General features: G+C 38.8%; 1 protein-coding gene across 2 annotated transcripts in view; it reads left to right on the forward strand.

The window, feature by feature from the left end:
* LOC142144141 (N-acylethanolamine-hydrolyzing acid amidase-like) overlaps positions 1-20,796 on the forward strand; it is a 100,735-nt gene that overhangs the window by 44,062 nt on the left and 35,877 nt on the right. For both annotated transcript variants that reach the window (XM_075202634.1, XM_075202644.1), the window contains exons 4-8: positions 1,181-1,271; positions 7,586-7,662; positions 9,794-9,966; positions 12,939-13,001; positions 16,631-16,697. In XM_075202634.1, coding sequence (XP_075058735.1) covers positions 1,181-1,271; positions 7,586-7,662; positions 9,794-9,966; positions 12,939-13,001; positions 16,631-16,697 — 471 coding nt within the window. The remainder of the gene's footprint in view (positions 1-1,180; positions 1,272-7,585; positions 7,663-9,793; positions 9,967-12,938; positions 13,002-16,630; positions 16,698-20,796) is intronic.

Consider the following 20,796-nt stretch of genomic DNA (forward strand, 5'->3'; position numbering starts at 1 on the left):
TGATGAATCTGTGGCACCATCCTGGGAGGGACCCCTAAGTGTCATGGAGGTGCCCCAAGGGGAAGAGCAGGATGAGGCAGGAACATTCCAGGCGCCTGTGGACGAATGTAAGTATCTTGATTTACTAATCTAGTATTATATTAATTATTTTGTTTTGCAGCATAAAAGTGTAGGCCTTTCTTTACTAAATGTGTCTTCTAGAGGTGTCTGACATCATGGGTCTGATAAGCGTTTGTTGGCAAGCAATCCCCATCATTATATATATATACATGTGCCTCCAAAATGCAGTCCTCTGGCTAGTACTGTGTTCAGAATAAGATGAAGCTTGCAGAAAATTTCTCTTAATTTAGCACCTCTGAACTATCCTGAGGTAGAAATGTGTGTGAACAAACTGCCCTGATAGAGCTAAGATAAGTTTATAAAATGTTATAATATTGGAATTTTAAAAAAAATATTCTCTTTCTTTTTTTTTTCAGGTGGCGAAGAATTCCCCGCCCACATTTTAATAAAAAAAAAAATGAAAATAACCCCCAAAAAATATGCAATATTTGGTATTGCTAAAAAAGCACAATTATAGTCTAATTTTATTTTCTTGTTTGATTAAAATGTTTATTTTAATTTTTTTCATTATAAAATATTTATGTGAAAAAACTTTGTGTTTGTGAGTGTTTTTTTATTAAACAAATGTGATAGATTTTCTATGTGGTTTTTTGCTATCATGCAATTACAGCTTGTAATAGTACAGGTTGATGTGGTATTACATCATACAAAGCGTTAATATGCAGGGTTATTATAACAATTATGGCAAAAAACATGAGAGTATAAATATAAATTAATAAGGTGAAAGAGGGTATTGAAGGAATTGCACGCCAGTGCATTCCTCTGTCAATCGGTAATACAAATACATGGGTTTACTGTAAAAAGGTATGTCTGCTCGTAAATCAGATGAAGGAGCAAATAAAACCGCACTACTATGTGAATTTGATTTTATGTCACATGAGCTGCTCCCGTGTTCTTCCAACAGAATGCCTATTGCCTGCATATGCTCGTTATGTGCCTGATGTACGTTTGTTTTGTATTTCTTAATGCTTCAGCCCATAATATGCAATTATCCGTTTACATGTCTCTATGTACATACTAATGCAAGGTTTTAAATGTTACCATGTTTTTTAAATTCCAGATTGCATACACAGGAACAACCTTTGTGGGATTTGTTGGGCTTTGGACTGGGCAGAGTCCATACAAATTTACTATTTCAGCAAATTCCAGAGGTACATTTTAAATGTTGCATGTTTATATATGTACTCACTGTTATGTGTTGCAACAATATTACCAATAAGAACAGGGTGGGTTATTTGTTAACAATGACTTTAGGTACATTTAATAAGCAATAAACCATATTTAGTAATTTATCATACATTTGGTTTCATTGTCTAACTTACGTTAGACAGATACAAAATAATTGCTGATTTGTTGTAATGGCCTACTTGCCCACTTTCCCGGATTTCCCTGGAGAGCAGGCCATTTCCCGCATCCTGCCTACTTTTAGGGAAGTGGGCGGTATGGGGCCTCATGACGCAATTTGTTGCAAATCGTGTAATTTTGATGCCACCCCTGCAGCAAAATGATGTGGCATTGTGGTACGAGACGCTAATTAAGCAATTCGCAAGGCCCTGCCCCCTCTTTACCTGTACTTCATCTCGCCTACTGGTACCCAAAGCCCAGTTGTTCCGGAAAAAGACCCAGAGCTTTTCAGTGCAGGGCTAGTAGTTTATTTTGGAGGTGAACACTAGATGTACCAGCCTTGTGCTGACCAGCCTGGGTCTGGTTTCCACTTTCTCAGCTTCCCATATATTCACTATCCTGTTATTCTTATTCTGATCCATAATACAGGCATGAGAAGAGGGAGACACTTCAACAAGAACAGCGGCAGATAAATTGCTACCTTTCAGTGTCCTTTACATTGCATTAATAGCCCCTACAATATATTAAGAGCTATGCAAACCCCACATTACATTAGTAGCCCCCTATATGTAATAAATTACCCCTACATTATATTTATTACTGTGCATATTATTTCATGTGGATTATAAAGAATGAATAATTCCAATTGGACTTTGTCGAGAAGGAAGTTTTTTTAACAAAGTGACGAGAGAGGGTTTTATTTAATGAAATTTTAGTTTTAAAATATGTTTGTTTTACTTTTTTATTTCATATTTCTATAATGGGCATTATTAAGGACCTCAGTGCATTGGGGACCTCGTACTTTATACTGTAACCACAGGGGCACCAAAGTTTCCTTTCTAGGTGGTGTTAATTATTTTTTACATTACCCTGTTATTCACAGTCCAGGGTTGCCTGGAAGAGTCCCGGAGCTTTTTCACCCAGGCTGGCAGCCTCTAGGCGGGCATGCTGTTCTTTGCACCCAATTCATTTAGAGGTTCAAGTCTGTGCTGACCTGGTGTACTTGTTACAGCATAAATCAAGACGATCAGGTGCCTTTATGTATTGAGGCTCAAAAAGTACCCAGAGATAAAATGGATGAAGAATCAGTGATGTTGCAATAGTTTCTAGTGGTTTTTTTCCAAATTATATGAGCATTTATTTTCTGTATAATTAATAGTTTCATTGTCAAAAGTATGAAGAAAAGTAAAGAAATAATGATAATAATTCAGAAAAGTCCTTTTTCATTTTCACTAGAAATTGTTTATTGTGCAGAGTTTTTCATCTCACAAAGTCAAATGGCTTTCCTATCCGAAGTTAGTTGCTTCAAATATGACATCTGGGGGTAAATGTATCAAAGTCCGTTTTTTTCATCTCGCGGGAGATCGGCGTCTTTGCAGCTAAAATTTAAAGGGGTGATGGCTGCAATAAAAGGATGCCTCATGCATCATGTTGCCATTCATGTAATGTGCCATGGAACTTTAAGTAACTGTATTGCATCACACCAAGGGGCATATTCAATTAGGTTTCTGGTCCGCGGTAACGTGCGTTACAGCGGAACCTGTGCAATATTGCCGGTAATACGGTATCGCAAAAACGTGGATTTTCGTTCGCAACCCTACGGGGTGAGAACGATAATCCACGTTATTACGATACCGTGGATTAACTTCGCGGCAAGTTTGCCTTTACAAGCCATCGACCCTTTAAATTTTAGCTGCAAAGACGCTGATCTCCTGCGAGATGAAAAAACCGGACTTTGATACATTTACCCCCTGGTGGGGGTATATGGAGGGAATACATGTAAAAAAAGAATTGAGGCATCACTTTGGGAAACACACTTGGGGGCATATTCAATTAGGTTTCCGGTCCGCGGGATCGCGCCGGAACGGGCCGCGAAGTTAATCCACGGTATCGTAATAACGTGGATTATCGTTCTCACCCCGTAGGGTTGCGAATAACCTAATTGAATATGCCCCTTGGTGTAATGCAATACAGTTACTTAAAGTTCCATGGCACATTACATGAATGGCAACATGATGCATGAGGCATCCTTTTATTGCGGCACAGAGTAGCGCAGTGTTAAGCATTGTTGTCTAACAGCACTGGGGGTTTGCCCTATTTGCAAACCAATTTCTTTATTCGTAGATTTGGACATGTTAAGGGACTATGACATCTAAAATAGCAAACTGAGGAACTTTATTGGGTAGAGTATAGGCTTTTCTTCTAAGCAAATGTCAGACGATTATTTGTCATTAAGGCATTGTTGCATTGTGATAATATTGCAAAATCACACTTCTCAAGTACTCCTGGGAACTCCTGCCCTATTTACTATAGAAAATATCACCACTCTTCAGATTAACACAATAACAAAAAATAAGTAAATAATATCTCCTCACACTTCACAAAACAGGGGACTACAGTATTTCACAATAGAGTAATAGGATGCATCTAGTCCAATGTATATTTCCCTTACTATTCATCCAAGTGTGAATTCCATGGGATCCAATTATGATTACACTTACAAATATTCTGAAATAAATGTGTCTTTAATAAATCTCTGGAAGAACTTTTCAGCCTTCTAGATTATTAGGTATTTTATCCAAAAGATCTTCATTTTATCACAGACTCTCATACATACCGAAAGATAAGGAAGAAACAGTGTGAGGTCTTTCCATATCCTCTCCAGCCACCACCGACGCATTTTTACAATAAGTCTTTCTCAAGGCAGAAAGACTTATTTTCAAAATGTGTTGTCGCGGTTATGTAGTATAGCTAATGGCTGATTGTTATTTTCTGTTGAATTCATGTATGACACTGTGAATATTTTATGTAACCTCCCAAAGTATGCTTTGCTGACTGACCTAAGTGACCTGTGCAATTGACCAAGAGTCTTTTGAAACTAGCCAGGCCCTGGATAGATAAGCATCTCAGAGGAGTTTGAAGCCCCCAACGTTGTAAACCATCTAGCCACTCAAGCAGAGCAGAGGTGAGAAATTCTCTGAGGTGCCAACATAAATCTTAGTGAGGGTGAAGAGCCTGTAAGAAGGGTTTAAAATCTTCTGCTTTAGACATTACAGCGTGCATTATCATTAGGGGGTCTATCAAGACTGAAATGTTCCGTTTTCTCAATTGTGTTCCCTCACACACGCTAAGCCTTAACTAGTAAGTAGTGACTCTGGTTTTATTTCCTAGTTTATTTTCTGAAACTTTTTTGTAGCTAAGCCTTGGAAACATATTTCAGATTAAATACATTTAATCTAGTGTATTCTCCATGATTCTTTGTGAACTTACGAAGCCCAGTGAGGCTCATGATACATGTGTATGTGATTTAAGTGTGGAACATTAAATAAGTAGTTTTTGTGAACGTAAGGACACCATAGTAAATCCTTTGTGGTGGCTGGGCATTTGTGAGAGTGTCACTATTTACTTATTTTGCATTATTGTTGCATTGTTAACCTAATATTCTAATTTTGGAGATAAGAACTAGTTTTTGTATTTTTTTGCATATTCCAGTTTCTGCAGCTTTAGATTAGTACTACATCCATTACCCAAATATGAAGAATTATGTATGGCTTCTCTTACAATACTGTTTAGTTTGTACTTAGTTATGTCTTGAGTTAATCATGACAGTGTGGTGGACATCAGGGAAATCTATAATACACCTGTCACTTTTGTGTGTTAGATCGAAGTACATCTAGGAATGTATTTTCCACAAAAGTATAATTGAATCGCAAAATATGTCATCGGCATAGGAACGAGGTTGTGTTTCCAGCACCTATGGTCAGACAAAGAACTGAAGTACTTTTGTGTTAGCAAGAATCCCTCCCACCTAATACAGGAAACGCCTCTTCTCTACACCTGTCAGCTAATTGAAATTAAATCCACCTCAGTGCACAACGGGTGGCGTAATGTAAAATTACCAAGGAGTGCTCCTAATCCACTTAACTCCTCCCACCAGACAGTATACATTTTTGCATTCTTACAGACGCTACCATCTTCACAAATCTGTTTTATCCTAAATTGTAAGCTATCATGAGCAGAGCTCTCCTTACTCTTTTTGCCTCCCTCCCATCTCTTCCCCACTTGCTTCCTACCCCTGCCATGTCACTTTGCCTACCCTAGCCATCCTTTTAATTGCCCTGGAATTGCCCTTTGGTATGTGACTTGATTTATGTTGAGCTGTTGCCTTTTTTGTGTTAGTTTATCTTGTTTGTACTACCGCCATGTACGGTGCTATGGGACTTTGTCGCACCCTATAAATAATTGCTAATAATAATTGTCATGAACATAGAGAACTTACAGTCATTTTTAAGGGTTAACACATGACATAAATGTGGGGATTAAGGCCAAAATCATAAATGCAGTGTAAATATGGTATATTAATTGAATCCATTGATAAGTTGTGTTACTAAAGTGTAAAATGTGAAGTCAGAAAATCTGTTGTATGTGTATTTGATGGCTCTGCACATCCCAGTGTTAGAAGATAGCAGTGTCACCTGTGGCAGCCTCAAAGAACCCCTGCTGTGAGCTATATCCTGACACAAATTATTTTTTGGATACCGGAATAGACTTTTAGGAACCGCTCAGCAGAGTGTCTGGCTCAAAGAGGCCATGTGCTGACTAAATATGCCACTTAAAATCAGTAAAAGTAGTGATCAAGCACATATTTCTCAATAGCATGATGAAGGGCGGCTCATATGCCAAATTAAGCATTCTGCCACACAGAGAAGTTAAGGAAATGAGGGTAAGCTCTAAGAAACTGTATCTAGGCCTGTTTGGTATCGAAAGATGAAGAAATGCATAGGTAATTTATTAATAATAAAATTGGGTCTGTGTGATGATCCACAGAAAAGTTAGGTCACATTGTAGACTTGGGTAGTAAATCAGGCAACATGCAAATGGTGATTGAAAAAAATATCACAGACCACATCCTTCGGGAGGTAGGAAAGGTGTAAAGGTGTCTTTAAAAAGCTGAGACCAGTTACAACAAATTGTCAGTCTTTTGGGAAAATCAATCCACATTGATAAGCTGTCCATCTTCCTAGCCAGTTTCCCATGGAACAGATTATACAACTCATGTAAGTGACTATTTGCTTGTGTATGTTATGTCAATTGTTTATTAATTATTTTTTATATCTGAATTCCCTGTACTTTTGTATATTAAATCTATAAATTTAGTAAGTTGCATACTTGATAGACTAAAGAATCCATTAGCCAGTTAAGAAGAATATAGCTTGACCAAGTTAACCCTTTGAATGCCGGTGTGTGATTTGTTGATACATTTCATTAACAAGATTAGTGTGTGCTTGCATTTACATTTGTGTAACAGTCTGAAGGTGTGAAGAGTTAACCCTTTGTTTGCTGTTGTGGACCTTGCTAGCCTGTGGGTAACCAGAAGCCTGGTGTGCCAGTGTGGGACAGTATATTGGGGTCCTATTGCCCATATTGAATAGGTGGTGGCAAAACCTGAAGTGTGTGGGGGTGTGAGAGCGCTGTGTTGGGGGCGATTCAGTAGGTCTATAACCTGTGTTATAGGTAGAGAGAGACTGCGGGCTGGAATCGTATTTAACCTCATACAGCAAACACCTGTAAAACTGATGCATTTCTATAAAAATTGGAATATGACATCACAAACAGCCTATGTACTGCACTTTTGTACTTACATAAATGACCCATTTCGGAAGTAAATGTCTGATGTGTCTGTATTAAAGAAAATATTCCAATTAGCTTCTATGGATCAAGGCATTTATCATCATTTATCATTTATCATGCATTTAGACATGCATTTGTCATGTTCATGGACCACATTGCGATAATCAAAATGTTATCAATTATTTTTAAAAATAGGAAACAATGTCTATGTGAATGTAGCATATATCTTGCTTGAGTATAGGCCTGAATCCTATAGCCCTATTTTATAAATGAGATATATGCTAATACAGAAATATTGCCACACATGCATATTTTGGAAAAAAACAAACATACAGCTTTCTTGTTAATCTAAGTAAGGTTCCACAAATATAATATGTAAACAGTATAATATATAATAATTACAAAGAATCAATACACAACAATCATTAATTTAGAAGATGAATTACAGTCCCTGAAATGAATAAATTATTATTGTTCCTTTTTCTGACAGAGAAAAACAATGTTTTGTGGAAGAATACCCTCTCTATGTTACTGAACAGAAGTCCTGTCAGCTGGCTCATACGGAATGTAAGTACAGATCTGGTTAGTAATGAGGTTTTGCTAAAGCGTGAAATGGATATTATAAAAAAAACTGACTAGCTCAGCATAGGACATATAGGTGAAGGTAGCAGCCCATCAATACATGATCCCTGATGTACACAATGCCACATTTCTTGAAATGATATATCCACCTTTGTGGATTCTGTTGCAAGGACTGAGTGTGTCAATGAAACCCTCCCCCTACATCTAACCATTGGCAGAGTATCTCTAACCAGTAATTTATTGAACAAATTGTCAATCTGTTTAATAAGTTATTGCTATTTAGACAGCAGGAAAGAAGATTCTCATTTAATTCAAATAAATTTTGTATTTAATTACATTTTATATGGAAGATGGGACTCACAATTATTAATTATACTGTCAAGACACTATTGTCTCTTGTGTATGTAACATTTCATTACTATATTATACACTGCGACTTGCACATTCACTACTAAAATATCAAGCCACATTCCTACGCTATCATTAGGAGTAAGAATACACATTTGTATGCCTGATGGAGAAATACAAGTTGGATGTATCTGAAGATACATCCGACTCCACATACACATGTAAGTGCACATTTTTTATAATTGATTTTTACACTTACAATTTGAGCTCAAAATGTCTCAATCCCCTTGGTGTTCAGTACATGTCCAGGGAAAGGTTGGATTCAATTTACAACAGATAGATAACCACACGTTCTAATATAGAACATTATGTTACTGCACCTAAAGCTTCTGAATCTCTTGGAGATTCTGATGTTAACACACAATCTGTGATTTGTAATAATATATTTCAACCAACTAGATTATTGATTTGCTGGCTATTGCAGAACAGGACTTATGTTTTATTGGTACTGATACATGCAGGAGTTAAAGACATAGGGCCTGATTCATTAAGGAAAGGAAAGCAAAATAAATGAGTAACTTTGCAGCTTGGCAAAACCATGTTGCATTGGAGGGGGAGGGAAGTAAATTTAAAATGTGATGGCAGATTTATATTTGGAGTAGGGCATGTCCTAGATTATCTGTAAATTTCACTGTATAAATAAGCTATCAAGTATTTGTGTGCTACATGAAAAAACAGTCAGTATTTAACTTATGTGCAACATAAAAAAACTAGTTGCACCCCTTGCATTGTAACATGGTTTTGTCTAGGAGAAAACTCATTTGTTTGCCTTACTTTCCTTAATGAATCAGGCCCATACTATTTACCTTCTGTGGCTGGAATTTGTAAAGGGTGATATTGTACAGCTAATACAAATCCATAAAAATAGCAATTTATAACTTTAGAGAGATGGGGGTGTCACCTTGCGCTCAAACATGTTAGTGGGGAGGTGTATAGTATATGAAATGAAATGCTCCCCTAGGATTAACAGATGATGGAAGTGGCCAGGGAAAAACAATGACTAATATAGTAATCAATACACAGTATACAATAAACAATAAGTCCACAATGCAAATAATGAAAAGATAACAATGCGTGGAAATGCAGATATAAGGATGTATAGGTAAAAGTTTGCAGATTGTTAGCCATTGTGTAACAGCGTGAATTGTGTTGGAGTAGTGGCAGCTATGGATCACCCAAGTAACTGCGATAATATGCAATTACCTTTGGAGGGTAGTTAAACCGCATGTAACTACCATGGATGATTGGATCCTGTGTCAGGCGCCCGATGTTTTCTGCATGCAGGGTGTACGTTGTGGTCAGTTTGCCCGTTGTGGATGTTGTGACCAGTGCGACCATAAGGTTGCAGGGGGTTGCAATCGTCCGTTCTTCAGGATGTGTGTGGGGGGCACTATTCCATTATCTGTTAATACTAGGGGAGCATTTCATTTCATATACTATACACCTCCCCACTAATGTGTTTGAGCGCAAGGTGACCCCCCCATCTCTCTATAGCAATTTAGGAGTCTGGTTAACTCCCACTCACCTAGCAGCTTGCACATTTCGGTCGCCTTAGTGCATCTACCTTATTGTGATCACCTTGTAGTTTATAACTTTAACATGTAGAAAATATATTTCTTACTTAGGGGTTTAAAGCAGGTGTTTATGGGGTCTATATAGGCGCTTTAAGCCAAGGATTGCTCATTTTACTTTTTTTTCTGTCCACCAGACACTGAATGAGGCCCCAGATTATCAATCAGCAGTTTCACAACTATCAAACACACCTATCATTTCTGAAATGTACTTTACTGTTGCTGGTGCAAAACCAGGAGAGGGAGCAGCTATTACCAGAGACAGGAATGGAGCAGCTGATGTTGAACATCTGAATGCCTCAAATGGAACGTGAGTTATATATGTGAAATATGCTGACTAAACAAGATATGTTTGGTTCTCCAATGTTTAATATGTAACTGTAATACAGACACAGTTTATAATAAATGTTTAAAAGAAAATACAAACTATCCATTAAATAATAATATTATAAACGCATTTGTTCTTTGTTTCGATTAAGAGGGGAGTTACAAGATGCTCCTGCCCACATTATTACATCATAGAAGCAGAAGGGACATGATAGAGTAGATGGTTGAGAAAAACATCCCATTAGTCACATTAGGACTTCTCTGCATGAGTGTATATTTTAAAAGCAAACATTAACCTCCAGTCCGTTAACTATTTACTCCTATGACTAAAGTGACAGGGACCAACTTTGTTTTTATACTATTTTACAGTCTTCTGCCTCCTGTTTCTCAGTTGTCCATAATGTTAGCGACAAAGTAGAAGGAAACTATAAAAACTGAAATAATTTTAGAAATAAATTTCAAAAGCAGTGAAAGAAGAGGTTATCCATATAATGAACATTCCTGCGTTCATATTAAGACCAAATGGGGACCTAGGCAGGGAGGAATTTTTGGGTCCCCGTCCACTGATCTCCAGCCCCAGTAAGACCTCTTCATTCATGAGTCAGAGGTGATGATATGATTAGATTCTGGCCAGCAGAGGTGCCCACATGATTATATTCTGTGCTCACTCTTTATACTGGAAATTGGTACTTGGTCCCACACACGCTGAAAATCTCTGGCGCCGCGGAACTGAATGGGATACTGTGTGCCAAGAGTAAAATGGTATAATATGTTTAATAGTATAGATGTTTAATGTAAATGTTTAAAGGTAATATGTGTTACTACGGTATCAAATATTTAATATCTGGCACTGCTGCACCGAGAAGGAAGAAATAACTAATTGTAGAAATGTATTTCTATTAGTGGTGCAGTGTGTCTGCTGTATATCATTGTAAGTGTATTGATATTTGTATTCTAAATGTATTGATTTATGAGGGAGTATGGTGGTGCAAGATATTGCCAGATGGCTGGATTACCCCCTGTCAACATATGTTCCAGAAACTAAAAAGAGCTGTATTTTTTTCAAACTTGTATTCCATCTGTACTTCTGGATGATCTCCAGTACCTCTAACTGGTGTGTAATAGTTCTTATAAGGACCATTTAAGAGCAATAAACCATTACTGATTTCTGCCTAATGCCTATTATCTGCTGTGTCCTGTGACCAACAGATAAAAGAGTACACACTTATCCGTTCCCTGGCTGTCTTGTGTTGAACCCAGCGTCTCTGCATTAGTGCTCTGGCCATTACCCAGCAGTCTTAATCCTTAATAAGCTGTCGAGAGGAAGCAGCCATAATACCGATCCAAAGTAAGCAGTTAGGAGGAACCAGACAGTGATCAGCAATACCAATTACCCAGGAGCAAGCATTTCCAGGTGTCAGAGAAGGACCCTGGTGATGGCAGCATTATCCTAATACAACTAGTGTACAGTTGACATTCACAGTTGGCGAGTGTATGGTGGCAGCTGACACTAGTAGGAGTTACTGATGGATGGAAAGAAACACATATAAACGGCAGATAGTTTCCCAGAAATGGAAGAGAATGGAGGAGTAAGCCCATCTTGTAACAGTAACAGCACAAAACTAGCATTATAGCAATTAAGAGGTTAGGAGTCAACTTTTTTAATATGATTGGGGGTGCTCTAATTAACCCCCATAAGACTGACAATGCTATGCATAGACATGACTAGCGACATCACTCACAGAGCTGCTACCTATGGTTCTAAAGAAGGTGACATAAAATGGAATGAATATATTTTAATATGCACAGAAAATATTTGGTGGTAAGTGTGACACTGTATGGGGCAGGTTCAATTGCCGGCAATATCACATGACACGTGGATATCACCATGATGTCCGGCTGCAAACACTATCAGCAAATATGGTAGGACACTCCGCTCATTTTTCTGCGCAACTTTATAGGGTGCGAGAATAAATGAGCTGCGATACCTACCATAACAGATCAGAGTGAGGTGTCTCCGTGGACGTTCTGGATATAGCTTGTGCCGAATTGCATCTAACCTGTGAGTCAGAAAATGTATCCACATGGTTATACAGTATATCATGCCGCCGACATAAACAATTAGTATAAAATTATGTGGGCAGCTTTATCTATCAGCAGAGATGCCCACATAATTTCTTACCAGCCAGCTGCTACCACATGGTTATAAAGCCATCAGCAGATACACTCACTTAATAATACTTTAGCTAGAAGTGGACTTACATTATTAAATAGCAGATAACAGAGGCAGGTGTCCATATAATTATATTGTGTACCAGGCCAACACATACAGTCAGCCACAGCTACCGGCATAATTTTCTACTGTGCAATAAAAATTCCTAATAACTTCTTGCAAACCAGCTGTGCCCACGTAATTATAAACCAGTCAGTGAAGGTGCCATTATCATTATACACCTGCCAGGAGATGTGTGAACAGTATAACATAGCAGCCAACAGAGTTGGTAGATGGATGTTTTGCCATTTTGATTATAAATTAGTATATGTTTTTCTAGAGTTTAACAGTGACCTCAACAGAAGTCCTAAGTGTGGAATATATTCCATATATTTTCTGCTACACATTATTGGATACACACCATTGGGTAAATGCATCAAGCTGTGAGTTTCCGACAGTTTGATGCATTTCAGGCAGCAACATCTCCACTTTGAAAAGTGGAGATGTTGCTTATGGCAATCAATCAGATTCTAGCTATGGTAGAATTTACTAAATAAATGATAACTAGTGTCAGATTGATTGCTATAGGCAACAACTCCACTTTTCAAACCCGCCTGAAACGCACAGCTTGATACATTTACCCCAAAGAGACAACATATTTTTTTATATAATTTGCCAACACATACATGATTTTAAATCTCTTGTTTTGACTAACTTGTTTAATGTTTGCTGTGCATATATAGATGGTTCCTTTTACAAACAAATTATGACAGATGGCTCACCCAACCTAGACATGACAACAGAAGGTATGTAAACATAATGGAATAAGAATGTAGTTAATTAAATTGACAGTGCTGATGGAAAATGTTTTTCCATCAAATATCACTTTTCATCAAGTGTAATTTTACACTTCTCAGCTATCTTTCAACCTCCTTTTACCCAACCATAGCAAACTTGAATCTTCAGCTTTCTGTCAAATGTTTGCGCTTTTCTTGTTGCTTTCCAGCTCCAACATAAAATAAAGGAACATTGCTTACCTAACCGTCATTCCACAATACTGAAAAACTCTGCTTAGTAGCCATCTAGCACAAATATATCTAGCTACGAGTCTTCTAATCTTGCTTTTCCTCCACCTAGCTGGCTACACGATTTACAGTATAATTATAAGGGTCTGTATGGTACTTGTATTTCACCATTTATTGCACAATTATTACTGCTATTCTGCCACCTGTATTCTAGCTTAGGGTGTTCAATCTTCTGGCAACAAGGAAAATATTGAAAGAGCTGTAGCCCCTATAATAGCAATGGGCCACATATTAGCCTTCATTTCAGTAATGGAAAAGCAGCACCAAAACTACTTTGGCACACTCACATATCTCCTCCAAAAAGGCTCCCGCATGCCACTCAGATCTCCCACTTGCCAAAAAATGGCCCATATGAACTCAGACCCCAAATGTACTGCAAAAATCCCCACATTCCAATCAGACCTCTCCACATGCCACTTACACCTCTCCACATGCAATTTACATCTCTCCACATGACTTCACATCCACTCACACCTCTCCACATGCCATTTACACCACTCTACATGACCCCACATGCCCCTTACACCTCTCCACATGTCCCCACATGCCGCTCAGACCTCTCCACATGCCACTTACACCTCTCCACATGACCCCACATGCCACTTACACCTCTCCGCATGACCCCACATGCCACTTACACCTCTCCACATGACCCCACATGCCATTCAGAACTCCTCACATTTCTCCACTCACTGGCTTATTTAGTAACCTAATTACACTAGTTAAATCATTAATTTAAATACATTTTATTAATAGCAGATTACTGGAATCCCTCCTCCTCTGGTGTGCTGTTTGACTTCCCTGCATGTTGCAGAGGACATGTGGAAGATGGCTGCACTTACTTGTTCAATCTTAATCTCTGCTTTATGTCAAAAATAAGAACAGATGCACAGATCTTTGGGGTGCAGGTGAAGGATTGCCTGGCCGCCTATTGCCTATCATTGACCTATACGTAGGATGTTTCTAAAACTGTGATAATATGCCATGCAAATGTATTTACAAAAAATAATCTTTCATCAAAATTATAATCCCTTACACAACTAAGAAAAATAAAAACAATCTTCAATGAAACAAGCGGTGGTTCTATCGTGGTAGGAAATCTGACTTTCATGTGGTTTACACTTTTGCTCAGTGCACCTCTTCAGATTGTCATGCCTCTCTGGATTTCTAGATGCAAGTCTAGTTTGCAGTAACAAAATATGGGGGGTGGGCTACCGCGCTTCCTATTGGCTATGTAAATGGATATTGGTGCCGGGGGGACACAGAGCAAAAGGGCAGTCCCAACCCTTGATAGTAACTTGATAAATAGAAAGGGTGGTCCCCTATGGCGCAAAAAGGGTAAGTGAGGGTGCTGAAGGTGCTGTGTAGTGTAGAAAGATGAGCATACATCAGCGAGCATAAAGCTCAACATAGGAAACCTTAGATAAGGTAACGAATGGTCTTATTAGAAAACGTATCAGAGAGATAACAGTTCAATACAATCGGTATTTATTGCTCAAACACTTCTCAGAGAATATAGCAGGTACCTTGCTATAGGTCTAATCATATACAAATAAAAATAAATATTGAGAAAAAATAAATCCTAGCATTTAGTAAGGATGATATGTAAAATCATGGACCATTCGAAATAATGAACTGGAACACAACCAAACAGAAGGCTAACCACCTGTCACTCCAATATGACACTAATAGGGTGCTCAATGTCCATAGGGATAAAGTCTCTGTATATCCTTAGGAAAGGTAGATTCGATATACGGCACTGAGTTTCCCTGGGCATCCAATAATAATCCAGTGGAGCGGATGCGGTCAATCCAGGAGTGCAAGTTCGTGGTGCAAAGGTATAGGACTTACCCTTAATAGGGATGATGTCTGGGTCCTTTTTTCAGAGTCTCAGCTGTGTCCAGCAGCGTAGATGATAATAGAGCGATGAGTAGTATCGTATGAAGCGGAGAGGTCGCGGACGCGATTTGGTCCAACTGCGCATGCGGCTTAGGTAAAAAGATCCTTCCTCGTAGCGGTATAAACGGCACGATCTGGAAGTGTGAGTAATCAAGCGTGTAACCAACGCGTTTCACCGACAGGCTTCTTCAGGTGTTTAATAATAACATAGCCAAAATGTATACATAAGTAAATACTTGATGATTGGTTTCTCATGCTTTATATTAGGTCTGATGGAAGCGGACAAAGCCAAACTTCCGATGGCGTCATGTATACATTTGTATACTTTTTCGCTATATTATTATTAAACACATCATATGTGGTTCCATTGCTTGCAACTTACTATTGGCCGCTGAGACCATCAATCACACCTCAGGACCAATGAATGGCACTTATACAGCCTACCGCCCACAAAGTTAATCTCTCAGCACTATTGTATGATTGACTTTGTTTACAACCACGAGAACCAATAGGAAACATGAGAAGTGAACCTATCACTAAGAAGGGCACCTTTTATAAACTCCATAGTGAGATCATGGACCATTATCGTTATCCCTGAAGAAGCCTGTCGGTGAAATATTTATCAAGGCATGTGTATTAGCAGACATTTTCAAATAGCAACTATAACATGCCATACAAGTATTTGGGGGCTATTTATTAGGGATGTAGTCAGAATGTCGACATTTAAAATGTGTACAGAGTTGCAATGTCGACATTTAAAATGTCAAAATAAGTAGACAGATATAAACAAATGTAAAGTGCCAGGTTACCATGGCCGTCATTCTGGTCCACTCCCATACCTATTCCTCTTACGCTATCAGTTAGACACTACAGAGATTGCAGGCATGATCACAGGAGACTCATCTCGGCCTTGGGTTCTTTTGCAATAAGTTATTACTGAGCAACAGAGACAGGAGCACAGCAAGAGGTGGGTAAAGAAATGTTGTGGTCTAGGTGGTAATATCACCAGGATTTAAAAAATGTAGTTATAAGGTCAATTATAATGAAAGTCTTTCAGAATACCAAAAGAAAAGTGAATAATTACTGTTGTTCAGCGTTAATCAAGTACATCAAGTGCCTTCTCTACAGTCACTGGGAGGAGCACTGATAGACATTTTAATGAGGAGGGGAATACCAAGGGCAGTGTGAGGAAAGAAAGGGATCACTTGTAAGTGTACTCTAAGATATAGGGCTTTGTTTTGAAAACAAATATATCAAACCCTAAGGACAATGATTTCAAAAAATGAAATCCCATACCTATATAATTTTTCTTTACTTAGAGAAATCCATATCTGCCCCTGTCCTTTCACTTCATAAAAACAATCAAACTACTTCTGGATTTAACCTGTCTATGAATAGCAAACAAAAAGTGCAAATATGCGAATAAGCCCTAAATGTTTCTTGTATCATAGGGATATTGGTATTGCTGCTTTGAATTCAACCGAACAGGAAAACATCAACAAAGTTTCTTTATATGAGGTTGGTTTGATTATTATTTATTTTATTTTTGTATGTAATTTTTATTGCATGTATTCTAGTGGAAAGAATTTAAGGTTCCATTGATAGTGGTCTAAAGTTGTTACTTATCTCCTTCTAGAACTATGATTTTGGACATGGTTTTCCATAGAATACACTTGATTTCATAGCATACAGATACTGTTAATAAATGCTTGCATACAATTAGAGCTACAGTGTTTTCGATTCTATTTATAACCTACAGATTAAATGTTCTTCAGTGTGTAACCCAACTATTAGTAGCTATTTTGCTTTGTGCTGCATATAAGGATATCTGGAAACACAGTGGGTAGCATTACTGCCTAAGCATTTGTATGCTTTCCCATGTTTTGGGTTTCATACATATTTGTAGGTTAATGTTAGTGTTTGTGTGGTCAATAATTTAGACTGAAAGCTCCTCTGTGGCAGGGACTGATTTGAATGATTGCACATCCCATGTAAAGCAATATGTTGATGCTATTTAAGAAAAATACAGTCCTTACAGGAACAGTATGCCCTGCACTCAACAGTAACTGTGTAAAGCCAGAGTGTAGCTAGAATTGCTATTCACTTAGATGGGCTCACTGGTTGAGGTGTATATGATTTATTTATGTAGTGCCATGATGGTCCGCACATGCGCACTAATGTTAGGGAATGATGAAGCTCTGCTCACAGTGACATCACTGAGACCTAGGGAGCGAGGGAATAGTGACAGGTGAGAGGAACGACTGGAAACTGGCAGTTAAAGTGTAGCGGTTAGCCTGGAAAAAGGGGGCCAGAGAAAAAGGAGGCTGGAAATGAGAAGGTCGGGAAGAAAGTGACAAGCAAGAGAACAGACAAGAGGCAGAAGTGAGAGGTTGGAATGGAGAAAAGAGAGACAAGAGGAGACTGAACAGAGCAATATATACAGCAGTAGGCTGATATGTAACCAACAGAGTGGGAAAAATAAATCAGATTGCCAGAATCAAGACAAGCTACATTATTAAAGCTGACAAGCAAGAGATAAGACATCTCTTACACCACTTTAAATTCCTGTACTCTGATCCTGAAGAGATTACTTGAAACTGGACCTGAAGCAATATATTGATAAGTACCCTTTAGTTTTATTATACTTCCTGTTTTACTAGAAAGACTGAGCAAAATATACATATTAGTTTAGTTAGCCAGGGACAAAGGGGGAAGTTCCGAAGATTAATGCTATATCCCTTGTTTCAGAACTGAGTTACTGTTTAGTGTGAACCGTTTGCTAGAATAATGTTAAGATGCAGAGGTACCTTTGAAGCTAGTATTTAGAATATTAAGAACTGTGTGTTATTATATAATAAGCTAAAGGTTAATCTGTTGTTTAGTTTGCCTGTGAGTCGGTAACTGTTTTAAATGTGTACTCATTATGCAAACTTACTAAAAAAAGAAACTAACCTGGGGAACAACTCTAGAAATAAACATGCAAGATGTTTCTAAAGCTAGCTACAGAGTGCGCACCGAGAATAAACATAAACTAGTGGGCCAGGAACCGAAACACACCCACACACACTCATACTCATACACGACTTTATCCTAGGAAAGGGGATGTTACATTTATTTTAGGAAATCCTGTTCTATAGTACCAGGTAGAAGATTTATCTTGGTAAATTTACATTCTGTGTGAAGATAATTTATATTCAGTCTATGATGTCAGTTACGTCTCCTCAGATTATTTACCACACAGGCAAGCATAATTCTTCTGTGTGTCCCCCATTGCTTTAAAATGTACTTGACTATCATTAAGTCTGAATTAACTAGGACAGCTCTACCCTTGATCTTTCTCCAGTTCACAAGTTACTTGGTGTAAACATGACAAGGCAATCTGCTACTATTCTTACAAAATGTTTTTGGAGGATTCCTTAATAAGGAGATTATCTAAATAGGCGAACAGCTGAATTTCCCTTCCCTTACCTGGGCTATGATGACTACAAACATATTGAAGATACACTTGGTAATGTTGCCAGACCAAATGCCCTGTACTTTTTGTGCTTGCCTACAACAAAAAACCTGAGGCATCTCTGAGGACTTGTGAGGATAGACAAGTACATGTGATATTTTTCACTTGCAGTAACATGTTTAGGATGCTCAGGTCTAAGATTGCCCTTAATGCCCTCAAAATCTTCAAGATCAAGAAATGTGGATGATCAGGACTGTGTCATCAGTCCGTGCAGCTCTTATGAGCCTCAGTCGCATCTGTAATGTGGATTCAGATTGTTTCCTTGGTGATCACAGTTTCATCACAGCTGTTTAATATGTCTAGTCATTGCATCTTAGACACAGCAGTTAATCATTCAATTAGGCTGCTGCTATTGGATACTTGTGCTTTAAAAATATTCCTTTTTTTCATTTTGTTTGCTGGTTGTAGATTATCTCTGCTAGTGTGTACTTGTCTATATAATTCGCTGGATTTCTTGGATCTTGACCTTGGCTTGGATTGTTGGTTTTGCTCATATTCTGCCAGCCCTAACCTCTGGATTGAATTTTGACTTTGCTTGAACGCTCAATATCTTTTTTCCTTGCCACACTAGTAATTATCCATATATACTGAATTCAATCAGTGAGCAATTTCTGTACACATATACAACAAATTCTGCTGAAAGTCCAAATGCAAATGCTCCTTTATTCTAACCATCCACACCTGAAATAGAATAATCTAAACACAAGAAACATAGGAAAAAGGGACGCTCATGTTGTAGTAATTAGAGCAAAATCAATGAAACTATTGAATGAAAGCAGCATACATTTTTCAGAGAGAGATAAGGTTATATGTCAAATGAAGACTTGATGAAGATTGCTCTTGACAGGATTCTCAGCTATTATTATTATTATCGTTTATTTGTTAGGCGCCACAAGGTTTCTGCAGCGCCGTACATGGTGCGAACAGTAGACTATACAGGGTAAAACAGTGGAGAACAATAAACTCAAAGTACCAATACTTCAGAAACTCGGGGCAGGCAAATACAGTAGAGACGGAGCGGAAGAACAGGTATGGAGACAGGAGGGAAGAGGGGCCCTGCTCATACGAGCTTACATCCTAAGGGAGGGTAAACAAAATCAGGCACAGAAGGGAGACAGTGAAACAAAGGGGAGAGAAAAAGGGGGCCAGGGGAGAAACAGAAGAGATGAGAGGTTAAGTGGATGGTTGGTAGGCCTTAAGGAACAGGTGAGTTTTAAGTGCCCGCTTGAAGGAGCATAGGTTGGGTGAGAGACGGATGGAGCGAGGGAGGTCGTTCCAGTGAAGGGGGGCAGCGCGGGAGAAGTCTTGGATTCTAGAGTGGGAAGAGGTGATCAGAGTGGAGGGGAGGCAGCGATCATTGGCCGAGCGCAGGGGGCGGGCGGGAGTGTGAATGGGAGAGGAGGTTAGAGATATAAGGGGCAGTAGCCTGGGAGAGAACCTTGTAAGTGGTGGTGGTAAGGAGTTTGAAAAGGATTCTGTTGGGGAAGGGGAGCCAGTGTAAGGCAAGACAGAGAGGGGAGGCAGAGGAGGAGCGGCGTAAGAGGAATATTAGTCTTACGGCCGCATTGAGTATAGAGCGGAGGGGGCGAGGTGGGAGCAGGGGAGGCCAGTAAGGAGGAGGTTGCAGTAGTCAATGCGGGAGATGATGAGAGCGTGGATGATAGTTTTGGTGGCATCTTGAGAGAGGAAGGGATGGATGCGGGCAATGTTACGGAGTTGGAAGCAACAGGCTTGGGTGAGGGATTGAATGTGGGGGGGGCAAAAGAGAGAGAGGAGTCAAGAGTGACTCCCAGGCAGCGGAGTTGGGTGACAGAGGAGATAGTGGAGTTGTTAACAACGATAGAGAGGTCATGGTGGGAAGGGAGCCTGGGTGGGGAAAAGACAATGAGTTCAGTTTTGGCGATGTTAATTTTAAGAAAGCGTGAGGACATCCAGGAGGAGATGGCTGAGAGGCAGTCAGTTACACGAAAGAGGAGAGAGGAGGAAAGATCAGGAAAAAAGATGTAGAGTTGAATATCATCAGCATATAGGTGATACTGAAGACTGAACGAGGAGATGAGAGCCCCAAGGGAGGAAGTATAGATCTTGAAGATTTTGAGGGCG

The sequence above is a fragment of the Mixophyes fleayi genome, chromosome 1 (genome assembly GCF_038048845.1).
Source record: "Mixophyes fleayi isolate aMixFle1 chromosome 1, aMixFle1.hap1, whole genome shotgun sequence".
Classification (NCBI taxonomy): Eukaryota; Metazoa; Chordata; class Amphibia; order Anura; family Limnodynastidae; genus Mixophyes; species Mixophyes fleayi.